At 41.1% G+C, this 15,536-nt stretch overlaps 1 protein-coding gene across 1 annotated transcript; it reads right to left on the bottom strand.

Annotated features, from left to right (window-relative positions):
* Nucleotides 1-11,517: 11,517 nt before the first annotated feature.
* On the bottom strand, nucleotides 11,518-13,623 carry LOC309828654 (uncharacterized protein; the record flags this gene model as incomplete). Its single annotated transcript, XM_082664140.1, is given in 4 exon segments — nucleotides 11,518-12,429; nucleotides 12,432-12,909; nucleotides 13,101-13,386; nucleotides 13,443-13,623. Coding segments are annotated over 4 exon segments (1,560 nt in total). The 3' UTR covers nucleotides 11,518-11,814.
* Between the last annotated feature and the right edge of the window lie 1,913 nt (nucleotides 13,624-15,536).

Raw genomic sequence — 15,536 nt, 5'->3', positions numbered from 1 at the left:
TTCAATGCACACCATATAAAAATATTCTTTTTACAAATATAGTTTTAAAAATTACTTTTTAAATTCCACACTTACTAACATCTTTCCTTGTTAGTACATGAAGAACTACCTTTTATTTTAAGTTACAAAGTATTTCAAAGTAAAGATACTTCATTATTTATTCAGTCATTTCCTCACTGATGTACATTTAAATTGCCTACAATTTTTTGCACAATTACAAAAATGATACAACAAAAACCCTTGAATATTTATCCTTGTAAGCGCCTGTAATTATTTTTGAAGCACGAATACCTAAAAGTGAAATTGCTGGATCATGTTATACACTTTTAATTTATGCTACTTTATTTATTTTTTTTACTTTGGTTTTGGTTTTTTTTTTTTGAGGTACGCAGGCCTCTCACTGTTGTAGCCTCTCCCGTTGCGGAGCACAGGCTCCGGACACGCAGGCTCAGTGGCCATGGCTCACGGGCCCAGCCACTCCGCGGCATGTGGGATCCTCCCGGACTGGGGCATGAACCCACGTCCCCTGCATCGGCAGGCGGACTCTCAACCACTGCGCAACCAGGGAAGCCCTACTTAATTGTATTTTATAATCCACATGAGTCACCTTAAATCTTTCCTGGAACAATGTATAAACACATAGGGTGGGGATTTACTTTCAAAAGACACAAAACTGAAAATATTTGCAAACGAAACAACTGACAAAGGATTAATCTCCAAAATATACATGCAGCTCGATATCACAAAAACAACCAACCCAATCCAAAAATGGGCAGAAGACTTAAATAGACATTTCTCCAAAGAAGACATACAGATGGCCAACAAATACATGGAAAGATGCTCAAGATCACTAATCATTAGAGAAATGCAAATCAAAACCACAATGAGGGGCTTCCCTGGTGGCGCAGTGGTTGAGAGTCCGCCTGCCGATGCAGGGGACACGGGTTCGTGCCCCAGTCCGGGAAGATCCCACATGCCGCGGAGCAGCTGGGCCCAGGAGCCATGGCCGCTGAGCCTGCGTATCCGGAGCCTGTGCTCCGCAACGAGAGAGGCCACAACAGTGAGAGGCCCGCGTACCGCAAAAAAAAAACCACAGTGAGGTATCACCTCACACCAGTCAGAATGGCCATCATCAAAAAATCTACAAACAATAAATGCTGGAGAGGGTGTGGAGAAAAGGGAACCCTCCTGCACTGTTGGTGGGAATGTAAATTGATACAGCCACTATGGAGAACAGTATGGAGGTTCCTTAAAAAACTAAAAATAGAACTACCATGTGACCCAGCAGTCCCACTACTGGGCATATACCCTGAGAAAACCATAACTCAAAAAGATAACATGTACCGCAATGTTCACTGCAACACTATTTACTATAGCCAGGACATGGAAGCAACCTAAATGTCCATCAACAGATGAATGGATAAAGAAGATGTGGCACATATATATAATGGAATATTACTCAGCTGTAAAAAGGAACGAAATTGAGTTATTTGTAGTGAGGTGGATGGACCTAGAATCTGTCATATAGAGTGAAGTAAGTCAGAAAGAGAAAAACAAATACCATATGCTAACGCATATATATGGAATTTTAAAAAGCAGTACTGATGAACCTAGTGGCAGGGCAGGAATAAAGACACAGACATAGAGAATGGACTTGAGGGCACAGGTGGGGTGGGAGGAAGCTGGGATGAAGTGAGAGAGTAGCATTGATACATATACACTACCAAATGTAAAATGAATGGCTAATGAGAAGCAGCAGCATAGCACAGGGAGATCAGCTCGGTGCTTTGTGACTACCTAGAGGGGTGGGATAGGGAGGGTGGGAGGGAGGCAAGAGGGAGGAGATATGAGGATATATGTATACATATAACTGATTCACTTTGTTGTACAGCAGAAATTAACACTACATTGTAAAGCATTTATACTCCAATAAATATGTGGAAAAAAAAAAGACACAAAACTGAAAGAGGGAACTTTGTGTCTTTTTAGGAAGCCCACAGAACTGGAAGTGGGTCAGGAATGTTTGGTGGAAGTAGGGTAGACTGAGGGATTTTATTCTTTGTGGTCCTCACTCTCCTTTTTACCTTTCTTCTTATTTAGACAATAGAAAACCATTTTGGACAACTGCCTATAGCTTATACCAACAAACAAAAAGAAGACATTCTAGGGGACTTCCCTGATGGCACAGTGGTTAAGACTCTGCGTTCCCAATGCAGGGGGCCCGGTTCGATCCCTGGCCAGGGAACTAGATCCCACATGCATGCTGCAACTAAGGAGCCTGCCTGCTGCAACTAAGACCTGGAACAACCAAATAAATAAATATTTTTTAAAAAAGAAGAAGAAGACATTCTAACTAATGAAGCTGCCCACCAACAGACTGGAGATCCCCAAGAAGCTTCCCATTACAGGAACTGTTCAACCTGAGGTGAAATGGTCTACAAGAGAGGCCAAGACACTGTGCTGTTTAAAAGCACAGACCCTGGAGTCAGGATGCCTGGATTTGAGTCCTGGTTCTGTTACTTAGCTGGGAGACATTGGGCAAGTTACTGAAACTTTTTATGCCCCAGTTTCTTCATCAGTAAAACAGGAATAATAACAGTACCTACCTGATAGAGTTGTTATACATCACTTGTTCTCTCCATGTTTAAAAATATCTTTCAAAAGAAACAAGGAGGAAATTCACTTTCGAAGATTATATACCTTGTGGCAGTTAAAAAAAAAAATCCCCATAGAAGTTAAATCATCCAAGATGGGGTTGGGAGAGGGAAGATCTTGACGATAAGACACTGATGAAGAATTCTGGCTCCCAATCCCTCAGAAGTGGGTGAATTCCAGAGCTGTTTGGGGAGCAGCATCATAATGAGGAAACTAGCAAAACACAGGAGTTGGAGAAACCATTATGAGAGAATATTCAAAGTACTTATAGGAAATTCTCTGGAGGGAAACAGGAAGTTAGGCATCTTATCTCATTATGGTGAGGTGGAAAGAAAACTGGATGGCAGCCAGAGGATGGGGTTTAGCACAATATCAAATTTTTAAATAAAGACAGAATTGGACCCTGCACTTGTGCAAACCTGCCTCACCCATCTCATCCTATTGGAACCCTGGTTCCAATAAAATTTTGTTTACAAAAGAAGGTGACAAGCCATAGCCATAGTTTGCACATTTGATTGTTTATCATATTGCATTAAAACATGATTTATCTTTATTTCTGACCTTTTTGATGCCGCCCCGCCACTCCCCCCCCCCGCCCCCCGCTTAAATTTTGTGCCCATGGGGAAATGCCTTACTTTCTGCACCCTAGTCCGGCCCCTGGGCAAGACAAGGAATGTCCCTGTCCTCAGGCCCAGAGCATGCTATACCTAAAATCTAAGGTTTCCTGACCTGGGGTGGACAGCTCCCCCAAGGCAGTATGTGGATAGGTTCTGGGGATCCACGAATCTCCTCAGATTATAGGCAAAATACTGTGTTCACATATCATTTCCTGGGGAAAAGATTTCGTTCCCATTTAATTGGTTTATTTGTTGTTAATAAATTGGCAACACAGGAAGGGCGAGGGTGTGCTCTCAGGCAGGCTCCTGCGCAGGGCGGGCTCAGGCAGGAGACGCTGCCCTGGGGCGTGAGCAGGGCAGGGCTGGGCCACCCTTTGCCACCGGGATGGAAGGAAAAGCCCGCCTCCCCAACTTCTAGGGGAACCCCCTGGGATGAACACAGCGACCACACAGCAAAGGGTCCTTACCTTTCACTGAGTCTCAAAAGGACCCCCAAAAGATTAGGAAGCCCAGCCACAGAATGAGGCAGGAAGTTTGCTTCTAATACACACCCACCCTACCCGCCCCTCCCCCCCATTTTCCTGTCTCCTCATTCCTCCTTTATTATTCTTCCTGCATAAAATGCCCCTCTTTAAGAAAAGGCTTCTCACTGAAGTGCAAATGACTTGACAAGGCACAAAGCCCAGTTTATTCATTTAGCTCAAATGCCTTGGGCCCATGTTAGGAGTCTCTTAAGACAGCAATTTAAGTAATAGCAACAGGCTTTAGTAGGCATTTCCCCGGCCCTTCCACCTCAAATCTCGTCTGTTACCACGCGTCCTCAAAGACTTCCTAACCCTTCTCTGGTGTGTCTCGACACTTCCAAATGGCCACAACCAACACCCTTCGACGAGTCGTGGAGTGTAGGCAAAAAGCAACACCTCCTGAAAAAGAAACGATCTCTGAGAAGGAAGCAACTCAGCACACCGGCCACCCTTCCTCCCTGCGCTTCGCCGGCACAGGCCTCAGAAGGGATCCGGCCTCAAGCACGCAGGACAGGAAGCGCGGGGCAGGGGCCGCGCGGGGGCTCACGGGAAAGGCCGGGGCCGCTACACCCTTAAGGCTACGCGGGCCCTGATGGAAAGTTGGTTGATGGCGACCCGCTTGAAGCTACCAATGTTACTGCAATCGAACTGGCAAATATTTACCTTGGAATCCGAGTGACTGAAAATATTTGGTTGGAGCCAGATGCGTCGCGTGTCTGTCACAGAAATATTAGCTAAAGGAGTGATTTAAGAAAATAAAATGGTGGGTGGGGTGCCGTCCTGACCGAGATGTTTACTTTCCTTTGGCTCCTACGAAGCAAGGGGAGCTTCTGACAATCCCGGAGGGAATGTGAACAGCTGGGAAGCAGGCCAGACTGGGGGGGGGGGGGGGTGGCGCGGGGAGAGAGAGAGAGAAAGTTTTGGTTTGGGGCGGATAGTTTTACATGAATCAAAGATGTGGGAATTACATCTTCCTTAAAGGCTCTTAGTAATGCTCTCAAAACAACTGACCCTGGAGACATAAACTGTTAAGTGGTTTCGTTATATTTTCAGTTCTAGAGTTCATCTAAAACAAGGGCACGGTGCTACTATTTGGGAACCAACAACTCCTATCAGAAATGCTGTTTTCTGAGCGGTTTGTCTGTCCTGAGGTGCGGGTGAGCCAGTTCATATAGCTTAACGTTGAAAAGATGCTTTCAACATGCCTGCCACCGTGGTCAACTACACTGGCCCATTGCCTAGCAATTCTCACAGCCAACACAGACCTGGGATGAGTTATCATTAGCTAGCTCCATTTTACAGATGAGAATCAGCTACAGAAACATTGTATGACTTGCCCACGATCTCACGACTCACGAGTGGCGGAGCTGGAATTGAAACCCAGACAGCCTGACTCTGCTCTTTGCCTCCCCTTGAGAGCGTCAGTGATCGTGAGGTGCATCTCTGGCCTGTAATTCTACAGGTGAGGGGAATGAGATTCCTGCTGCTGACTGGGAGGCTTTGTGTGTCTGTGGCCAAAGGTAACCTCTTTTATTGATCTCTGTTGCTATCCTGTGTGGTGCTAGGAGATGCTGCTAGTGAGGAAAGTAAAATTTAAATGTAACTAAAATAAGCCTCTAGTAAAGAATTCCAAAAAAGGAGTCAATATTTGATTTATTTTTCAAATGTAAAGAGAATACAAGGTATATGGTGGTGTGGACTCAAGTGATAGTCTTCACCTCTCAAGGGAAGAAACAAATAGTCAGAGGAGGCATATTGAGTACCTGACACCGATTACAGATTGGACCCACTTTCTCCAACCATCCTTAACATACTCTTAAACTAGAATCTGTGTCTAAAGACATGACTTTTTAAAAGAGGTTACATTCAATCAAATAGTTACTTTACATTCAATCAAACAACTGATTTTTGGGGGGGGGGATCAACTGATTGTTTTAAATTGAACTAAGCACTGTTTTTCTAGATCTAATTCTGTGTTAACAGAAACCCTGTGATATGAAATTAGAGTTACCAAAATATAATTTCCAGATTCCCAGTCTCTTAGCCTAGAAACCTTCAAATCATCTTAGCCCCTGTCACGCCTTTGCTACTCACATCTTCCTCAAAACTTTCAGCGACTCCCCTCTGCGTTGAGATGACCACCAAGCTTTAGCCTACCATTCTAGGCACTCCTTGATCTGTCCCAGGCTAACTGGAAGCACAAATGTGGGAACCAAGAGAGCTTGAGGTTTAATTCCATCCCTACTACTGAATAACTGAGGAGACTTCCTTTCTCTGTGGGCTTTAGTGCCTTCATCTGTAAAATGAAGATGTTGGGAAAAATGATTCACTGGCCCTCATTAGTGGAATACTCTTGGCATCTGCCCCTCTAGCCTTCTTTCCTGTGTCTCCTCTTCATGTACCACAAACCTGAGCCCCAGTACACCCAAGAGCCTGCACATTCCCATCTCTGCCTTATCTGGAATGTCCTTCCTCCCTCTTCTCCAGATAACCAAATCCTTTGCTTAAAGACTCAAATGTAATGCCATCTCTCTCATGAAGCTTTCTTGATTTCCTTGGTGGGAAGTCATTTTTCCGGTCTAGCAACTGCATAACCTAGTAGCTGACCCTCCTTTTGAGCACAGAGCCATATTTGGATCATCTGTATACCTTCAGGGTCCAGGTCATCTTTGTATCCTCTCCAATGCCAGGCAAAAAGAAGGCATTAAAAGCAGCAGGTAATAAATGGGAATTAAATGTTAGCTTGTGTTAACTACCAGAAATGAGTATATACCTATTAAGTGTATGCTATTCTTTTTTAATGTTGATAATAATAGATATGTATTGAATGAGTGAATGAATGAAATAAATTGCAAACAAAAAAACCCTATGAAAATATGCCAAGTTTTGTTAGACTGGGTCTCTAGACATGAAGTAAAAGAACATATATTTTTCCTGGAAACATCCAGTAAACTGAGGCAATATTTGGGGTCAGAATTTCCAGTTGTGCATGTATAGACATGTTTAAAATTTAAAGAGCCATAGGAACCTTAAAATTTTGAATGGGTAGTCTACATCAGATTTTATAAATTTATTTTATTTATTCTTTTTTTTGGCTGCATTGGGTCTTCGTTGCTGCACACAGGCTTTCTCTAGTTGCAGTGAGCGGGGGCTACTCTTCATTGCGATGCACAGGCTTCTCATTGCGATGGCTTCTCTTGTTGTAAAGCATGGGCTCTAGACATGGGCTTCAGTAGTTATGGCACACAGGCTCAGTAATTGTGGCTCTCAGGCTTCGCTGCTCCGTGGCATGTGGGATCTTCCCGGACCAGGGCTCGAACCCATGTCCCCCTGCATTGGCAGGAGGATTCTTAACCACGGCGCCACCAGGGAAGCCCCTACATCAGATTTTAATCTCAGCACCTTGAAATTCTCCATTCTTTCTGTTGCAATAAATATCCTCATAAATTGAGTACTTTTTAAAAAAGTAAACTCTAAAATAGAAATAAATGACTTTATCAATTTAACCAAAAGTGATATATAAATAAATTTCAAACTCAGTGGTCAAATACTACAAGTATTGTAATATATAAATGCCTACTGGTACAACATGTCCCGTTGAGAACAGAACCATTGCAAATGAGTGAAGGCAATAAGCTGCTGGCTGTTGCGTGCTGTGGAATAAAATCTGCAACTATGGAAATAGAGTGCCTCTGTCTTGAGGAAAAAGCATTTGACCATGAATGCAACTCAGCACCAATCCTCATCTTGGCTAATGAGAGGGTACAACATCAAGACCCGGGGTCCAGGGAATGAAATGTTTCTAACACTGCCTTTCTTTCCTTCCTTCTTTCCTTCCTTCCTCACTTCTTCTCTTGTTTTGATCCAAAAGGAATACAAAGTTTTATAAAATTGAAACATTGTAAACACAACACATACAGCGAAATCTCCCAAATTCCATCCCACTTCACCCCATCCCCAACTATCACTGTTAACATTTTGGCCCACATTCCTCCAATTTTTTCCCTACATATACTAAAATTATTATTGTTACCATTGATTTTTATCACAATAGAATCATACTTTATACACCACTCAGTGACTTGCTTTGCTACATGTCGAATTCCTAGCTTTACAATATATTGCCCACAACTCTGCTGATGGGTTTTTACTGATGTTCCACAATTTTAAACAGTGCTCTGGTGAACATCCTTGTACACATACTATTTTGCTTATGACACTGCTTTCAGGCAGGGCAGATTCCATCTTCAAAAGCTGCAAAGGAGGAGCTTTAGTTCAGTAGATTTTTTAGTGATAAAGCAGTCAGTCAATGGAGCAGTTTCAAGGCAGATTAGATAAAACGATTCTTGGGAACAGAAGGAAATCACACCACACCTAAATTAAAGGGAACTTCCCAAGAGGCTCTCTGCCCTCCTCCCTCAGCATCCATCACACAGGCCCGGTTTATCTTTGGAAGCTGAGCCAGTTATCTTTGATACCTGAGTTCCCTTGGCAACACCTAGATCTGAAGGGCATCATCATATCACAGTGTATGTAAAATGCATAAAGGGTAGGCATTTGCATCTGTGAATTAGGAGGATAACAGGTAGGGGGATTCAAGAAGTTCAACAATCAAGGCTTTCAGACGACAGGGGTGCATTTGAAAAGTCTTTTGTAATTAGGGGTAAGGAGAGTGGGTTTGTTTGATAGCTTCTTGCTGTCTGGCAGCCCAACCCCAGTGCTTTGGTGCAGAGCTCTGAGCCTGCTGGCTCCTCTGAGAGCCTCTGGAATCCCTTCCATCCTGGCCGGGAAGGGTAACTTTGACAAGTCTCTTCTGAGTGGGGGCTTTCCTTTGTCCCTGGTCAGTGGCCTCCAAGCTTGTCAGGTTCTGGTATGGGGTAAAAAGACCTACTGCTTCCTACTCTGTGGGGACCGAACTTCTTGTGTCTGTTATGAGTGTTCTGAAATGGCCACTCACCCAAATAAACTATTTCTGAACACCCTCCCCCCCCTTTTGTTTGTTTGTTTGTTTTTGGTCTGAGTCAGGAGATTTCCTCGTTCTTTAGGTTAATGAGGATTTAAAAATACAGAACCATCCAATTTGAACTTGCCTTCCAACCCCTCCGACTGCCTTGTTTTATAGATGAGGAAATGACTGGCCTAAGGTTATAAACCTTGAGAATCATAGAGCTTTTAAATCTCTACAGATTACTGTCTTTTAATTAGTATTATTGACTTGTTAACATCAAGGAACTATGAGAACTAGTAGAACATGCTTGTTAAAGGGTCCTTGTCTTGAATGCCACAGAGAGGTTTATCAATACAGAAATAACAGTTATAATAATAACAACAAATTATTATATTATATAATAAGTATATCTTATTCTTTAATAAAAGAATTATTATTATTATTAAAATGATAATGTCAGGCACCATTCTAAATGCTCTAGATCCTGTTACTATCTGTTCCTTTTTTTTCTCTTTCTTACTTTGCCTCCTCTTGAATTGATTTTTTTTTCTACTTCCATTTCCCTCTAATTGTTTGGAAAGCATATGCACTGTTTATTATTTCAGTGATTACACTAGCTGGTTTAGCATGCTGACTTAAAGTCTGAAGTAACTGTCTTTACCTCTAAATAATCAAGGACTTTGGACAATTTTAATTCTACTACAAGCCCAGTATTTTTGTTTTTGCTTTGTTTTGTTTTGTTTTTTGGCTGTGCCATGTGGCATGCCAGATCTTAGTTCTGCGACCAGGGATCGAACCTGTGCCCCTTCATTGGGAGCTTGGAGTCTTAACCGCTGGACCACCAGGAAAGTCCCCCAGTATTTTTATTCTATTTCCCCTCCAAAAATTAGACACTGTTATAGTATGTTTTTCCATAGTCCATATTTGCTGAGATATGACCTCATATTTACCAATATGTTTATTCAGTGGTCCTTTTTGCACCTCACGCTTTTCATTTTTTATTCTGCTAAAGTACATCCTTTAGGATCTCCTTTAGTGAGGGTCTTTGTGTGATACATTCTCTCAGGTTATTGGGAGCAGGGAGGGCTGTTTTTATTTCTTTTCTCTGTTTTGATTTCCTAGAAATATTCTTTGTATAATACCTTTTCTTGAAATAAAGCTTCACTGGACATGGACTTCTAGGTTGATAGATATCTTCTCTCAGCACAATGAAGAAATTCTTACAATGTATTCTCTTCCGTAGTTGCTCTTACAAAGTGAATTATGAGTGTAATTGCTCATTTTTAAAAATTAATTAATTTATTATGTATTATGGCTGTGCTGGCTCTTCATTGCAGTGTGCGGACTCCTAGGTGCGGTGCGCAGGCTTCTCTAGTTGCGGCGCGCGGGCTCTAGAGCACAAAGGCTCAGTAGTTGCAGCACGCCTGCTTAGTTGCGGTATGTGGGATCTTACTTCCCCAACCAGGGATCGAACCTGGGCCCCCTGCATTGAGAGCGTGGTGTCTTAACCACTGGACCACAAGGGAAGTCCCTCATTGCTCATTTTATAGGTGATTTTTTTTTTTCTCTCTGGCTACTTTAAGATCTCTCTCTCTCTTTCTCTCTTTCAACTTTTTTGTATTCTGCTGTTTCACTATGATTTCACTATGATGTGTCTAGGGGAGACTTTTTTTTAATACATGCTCACTGAAATTCACTGGGTTTCCTGGATCTAAGAAATACCAGCTCTTTTGCATTCTTATTATATTTTCCTGGAACTCTTGTTTGTTGGACCTTTACACTAGCCTTAGTCTCTTTATAATATGTTCCTCTTTTTATCTCAATCTAATACATGTGGATAATATCTTCAGATCCAGTTTTCTAATTCTTTCTTCAGCTATGTCTGACCTTTTTAATGCATTGAGGGGTTTTGGTACAGCTTTATTGAGGCATACTCAACATACAATAAACTGTACATATTCAAAGTGTATACTTTGTTAAATTTGGACATATGCATATACTCATGAAATCATCACCATGGCCAGTATAATAAATAAATCCTTCATCCCTAAAAGTTTCCTTATGCCACTCTGTAATTCTTTTCTCTAGTTCTTCCCTACCACTACCCCTTGTCAAACAATCATTGATTTGCTTTCTATCTTATAGATTAATTTGCATTTTCTAGAATTTTACACATATGGATTTATACAACATGACTTTTTTTTTTGATGGTGGTGGTTATTTTCATTTTATTATTTTTTACAATAAGGGTGTAATCTTTATACTCCACACACACAAAATAAAACAAGAAGTGCTTATGAAAGAGTCCCTGCCCCCACCCCCCATCTCAAAACATCCTGAACATAGCTATTCAATAGAACAGAAAAATCAAGACATGTTTGATTTCAAAATTTCAATAAAAAAGCAAAGCATGTAACGCAACAGCTGTTCAACTTCCCACTCTAAAATAGGCACCGTTAGACAAACAAAACTCACAGTATTTTAAATTTCTCCAGCACACATTCCAGTATAAATGTTCTGAACTGTAATCAGCTAGTAATTAATAATGGGAATAGAACCTTAGAACAGAAGTTATATTGCTTCCCTGCACCCCTTTCTCTTACAATTAGAGGGTAGAGGTATCAGGGGATACAGAGTCAAAGGAAGAAGGATTAAAAAGAAATTCCCAAAGTTGCTGGTTTTTTGGACGAGAAAGGAAGACAGCATTTTACAAATGTTCAAAAAAATCCCAAAGCAAGTAACACAATTCATTCACTATCACTCCTACTAGAAAGAATAAAGACATCAGCATCTTATTATATAAAACTGTACTTTCAGAAGTGTATTACAAGTTCACCAGAAACTATGGATGTAGTTTTAGGCTTCATCAAAGAAAACAAGTTCAGATCAAGTTAGATGCTATACACCTAGCCTAGCTGGATAGGTGTCTGGAACTGCTCACTGTGTCACCCTGAACAGCTGTAAACTAAACAATAGTATGTAACTCCAGAGGAAGCTTAAGGATTGAGGATATGTACACAGCTAATTATATCTCCCCTGCTTCACGCTCTTCAGAGCTCCTCCTGTCTTCTCATCTGCCATTAGCGCTCTCATAGGACTGCTTCTTACCTTTCCGATCTCTGTCACAAGGTGATCTGTCTCTTGAATTCCTGTCTCTGTCACGTGATGCTAAGTCTTGTTCTCTGAATCTCTCTTTTGAGGATCTCCTCCTGGATCGCTCTCTGCTCCTGTCTCTAGAACTGTGCCCACTTCTCTGGTGGCTGCGACTGCGACTATGGCTGCTGGAGCGGGACCTGTGGCGATGGCGTTTCTCCCGGGATTTGGATCGAGTTCTCCTTTTCCATTCCCGTGACATGGAGCGAGACCTATGTCTGCGATACTCTCTGGACCTGGATCTTTTAGGATTCTTGCTATGTGATCGAGACCTCCTCAGCTTCTCCCTTTCTTCTCTCTCCCTTTCTTCTCTTCTTCTCAGGCGTTCCTGGTTTCTTTTCTCCTGCTTCTTAGCTACAACTCTCTTTAATTCTTCAAGTTTCTCTCTTATTTCAATAAAACCCAGGTGCAGTTTACCCCCAAAATGATCAGCCAGTCGTCTGTCATTATCATGAAGACCTAAATAGGCAGAGCAAACTTCACAGACTCGAAGTTTCTGCTGCTGGAAACTGGAAGCTTCCAGCTTCCAGAAACTGGCATGGAATTCCGATAAACTTCCTCTGCTTCTCTTTTCTTTGCCCGTGCTTTCTCTACTTCATCCATTACTTTCTGGGATTCCTCCACATTCCCTTCAGCTCCTAGCTGTTCCACCTTAGCCAACAATTTACCGATTTCATTTAACTCATGAACACGTTCTGCCTTTGCTGCAACTTCAGCACTAATCTCTTCCTGAGTTTCTGCTAATCTTTTCTTAGCCACTTCTGTTCTTCGATCACAATCTGCAATGAATGACTGCAGATGATCCATAGCATCGAGTTCAAAGAAAAAATCTTGTTCTTTGGATGCAATTTCATAATCTGCTCTTAAAGCCAGGTCATGGACTTTCAGACATTCTCCAAGATCTATTCTAGTTCCAGACAGGACATCATGGGGGCAACAATTCAGAAGGTGACTCTTGCATACTCTGTCATCACTGAATTTGATTCGTTGATGAGTAGTATCTCGCGGTACCCTGCTTCCATTTATGCAGTATGCCAGGCATTGGCACGATTTTCAGTGGCACACAGGCGGTTGCCACCACCAGGGCCTTCTGGCCCAACACAGCAGTGAAAATCCAGTCATTTCAGCTAAATAATATCGTGGACTTGTAAACATGGGTTCATTGGTAAATCCTCTTAGACGTCCCGGGAGGTGCCCATCAACTGGTCCAGCATCGCGCGCATCTGGGCCTGCGCAGACACGGCGGCGGCATAGCGGGCGGACGGACGGGGGTGGGGCGCAGACCGGACCCGCTCGGGCGGGGGAGACAAGGGGAAGGGGTCGGGGAAGGTGAGACGCTGTCTCGGTTGCCGCCGCTGCCTCGAGGCGTGCGAAAAAGGGAGATGGCGGGGTTGCAGGAGAGTCCGGGCTGCGCTCCTCACGACGACGCGTACGTGGAAGGCAGCAGCCCCTGAAAGCGACCCTCGTTCCCTCACTCTCCGTTGGGTTCCTGGGACAGAAGCAATACTGGCTAACCAAGCTCTCGTCTCCAACACCGCCACCCGCCAGAAGACGTCAGCCCCCCTTCAAGCTCTGACGCCGCTCGCCGCCACCGTCGCCGCCAACATGACTTCTTTTTTGGGGTCTGATTTCTTTCACTCAACAAAATTATTCTGAATTTGTCCATGTTGTTAGGTCTGTCAATTGTTATTGTTGTTGTTGTTTTTATTTCTGCGTAGTACTCCATTGTACAGCTATAACACTATTTATTTTGTCACTTGTTGGATATTTCCAGTTCTTGGTTACTACAAATAAAGTTGTTATGAACATTCATGTACATCTTGTTATGGACATGTGCTTTCATTTCTTAGGTAAATATTTAGGAATGGAATAGCTGAATTATATCATATGCATATGTTTAACTTTTTTTAAGACACCGCCAAAGGGTATTCCAAAGTGGTTTGTACCATTTTACATTCCCACCAGCAATCAATGAGAGTTCCAGTTCTCCACATCCTTGCGGTATTATGAGGCTTTTTGCTTGTAGCTATTCTAGTAGATATGTAATTGTATCACACTTTTGATTTGAAGTGGTTTTAATTTGAATTATCTAATGATTAATGATGCTGAGCATCTTTTCACGTGCTTATTTGCCATCCATACATCTTCTTTGGTGAAATGTCTGTTTAAATGTTTTGCCTACTTTTAAATTGGTTTGTTCTGTTATTATTGAATTATAATAATTCTTTACATATTTTAGATATAAGAATTGTGTCATAGATATATTTTGCAAATATCGTTTCCCAGTCTGTAGTTTGCCTTTTAATTTTTTAACAGTGTCCTTCAAAGAGAAAAAGTTTTAAATTTTGATGAAATATGTTATTGATGTTTTCTATTATAGTTATGATTTTTGTGTCATATTTTAAAAAGATCTTTGACAAAACTTCTAAAATTTAAAACAAATGAATGAATATAACAAAACAGAAAAAAAAAAAAACTCTTTGACAAAGCCCAGGTAAGTAACATTGTCTTGTACATTTATACCTAGAAATTTTATAGTTTTAATTCTATATGTTTTGGTCAATGATACATTGAGTTAATTTTTAATTGGTAGGATGCAGAATCAAGGTTGATACTTTTCCATATGGCTACTCAATTGTTCCAACACCATTTGTTGAAAAGATTATTCTTTCCCCCCATTGAATTACCTTGGTACCTTTGTTGAAAATCAAGTTACCTTATATGACTTCGACTCTTTCTTGACTATTCTGTTATATTAATTTGTCTATCTTTACATCAATACCATACTGTCCTAACTACTGTAGTTTTATAATAAGTTTTGATATCCAGTAGTGTAAGTACTCCAACTTTATTTTTGTTTTCTGGTTTTGTCTGCTTTCTTTTCAAAGTTGTTTTAGTTATTCTAAGTCTTTTTCATTTCTATATAAATTTCAGAATCAGGTCATCAATTTATTTTTTTAAAACCTGTTGGGATTTTAACTGGGATAGTAAATCAATTTCAGGAGGATTGATGCTTTAACAATCTCAGGTCTTTTGTTCCATGAACATGATATATCTCTCCATCCTTCTAGGTCTTCTTTAATTCCTTTCACCAATGTTTTCTAGTTATCATTATATAGTTATTGTACATCTTTTGTCAAATTTATTTCTATTTCATATTTTTATGCTATTGTAAATGGTATTGCTTTTATAATTTTAATTTCTATTTTTTCACTGCTTATATATGGAAATACAATTGATTTTTGCACTATGACCATGTATCCTGAACTCATGCTAAATTTGCCTATTAGTTCTAGTACATTCTTTTTGTAGAATCCATAGGATTATCTACAAAGATAATCATCATGTCAGCAAATATAGTTTTTGTTTTTCTTCTTCCTTCCCAATCTGTGTACCTTTAATTGTTTTTCTTGACTTATTGCATTGGCTAGAACTGCCAGTACAATATTGAATAGAAATGGTGAGAACACACATGCATGCCTTGTTACTGATCTTAGGGGGAAAGAATTTTCAGGTTTTCACCGTTAAGTATGATGTTAGCTGTAGATTTTCTATAATATCCTTTATTAGGTCAAGAAAGTCTTTTCTATTACTAGTTTGCTTAGAATTTTTATCAGGAAAAATGCTTTTTCTGCATCT

The sequence above is a fragment of the Grampus griseus genome, assembly GCF_964374135.1.
Source record: "Grampus griseus genome assembly, chromosome: 1".
Classification (NCBI taxonomy): Eukaryota; Metazoa; Chordata; class Mammalia; order Artiodactyla; family Delphinidae; genus Grampus; species Grampus griseus.
The sequence above is the reverse complement of the archived record's forward strand: the minus strand, read 5'-3'. Positions and strand labels throughout refer to the sequence as shown.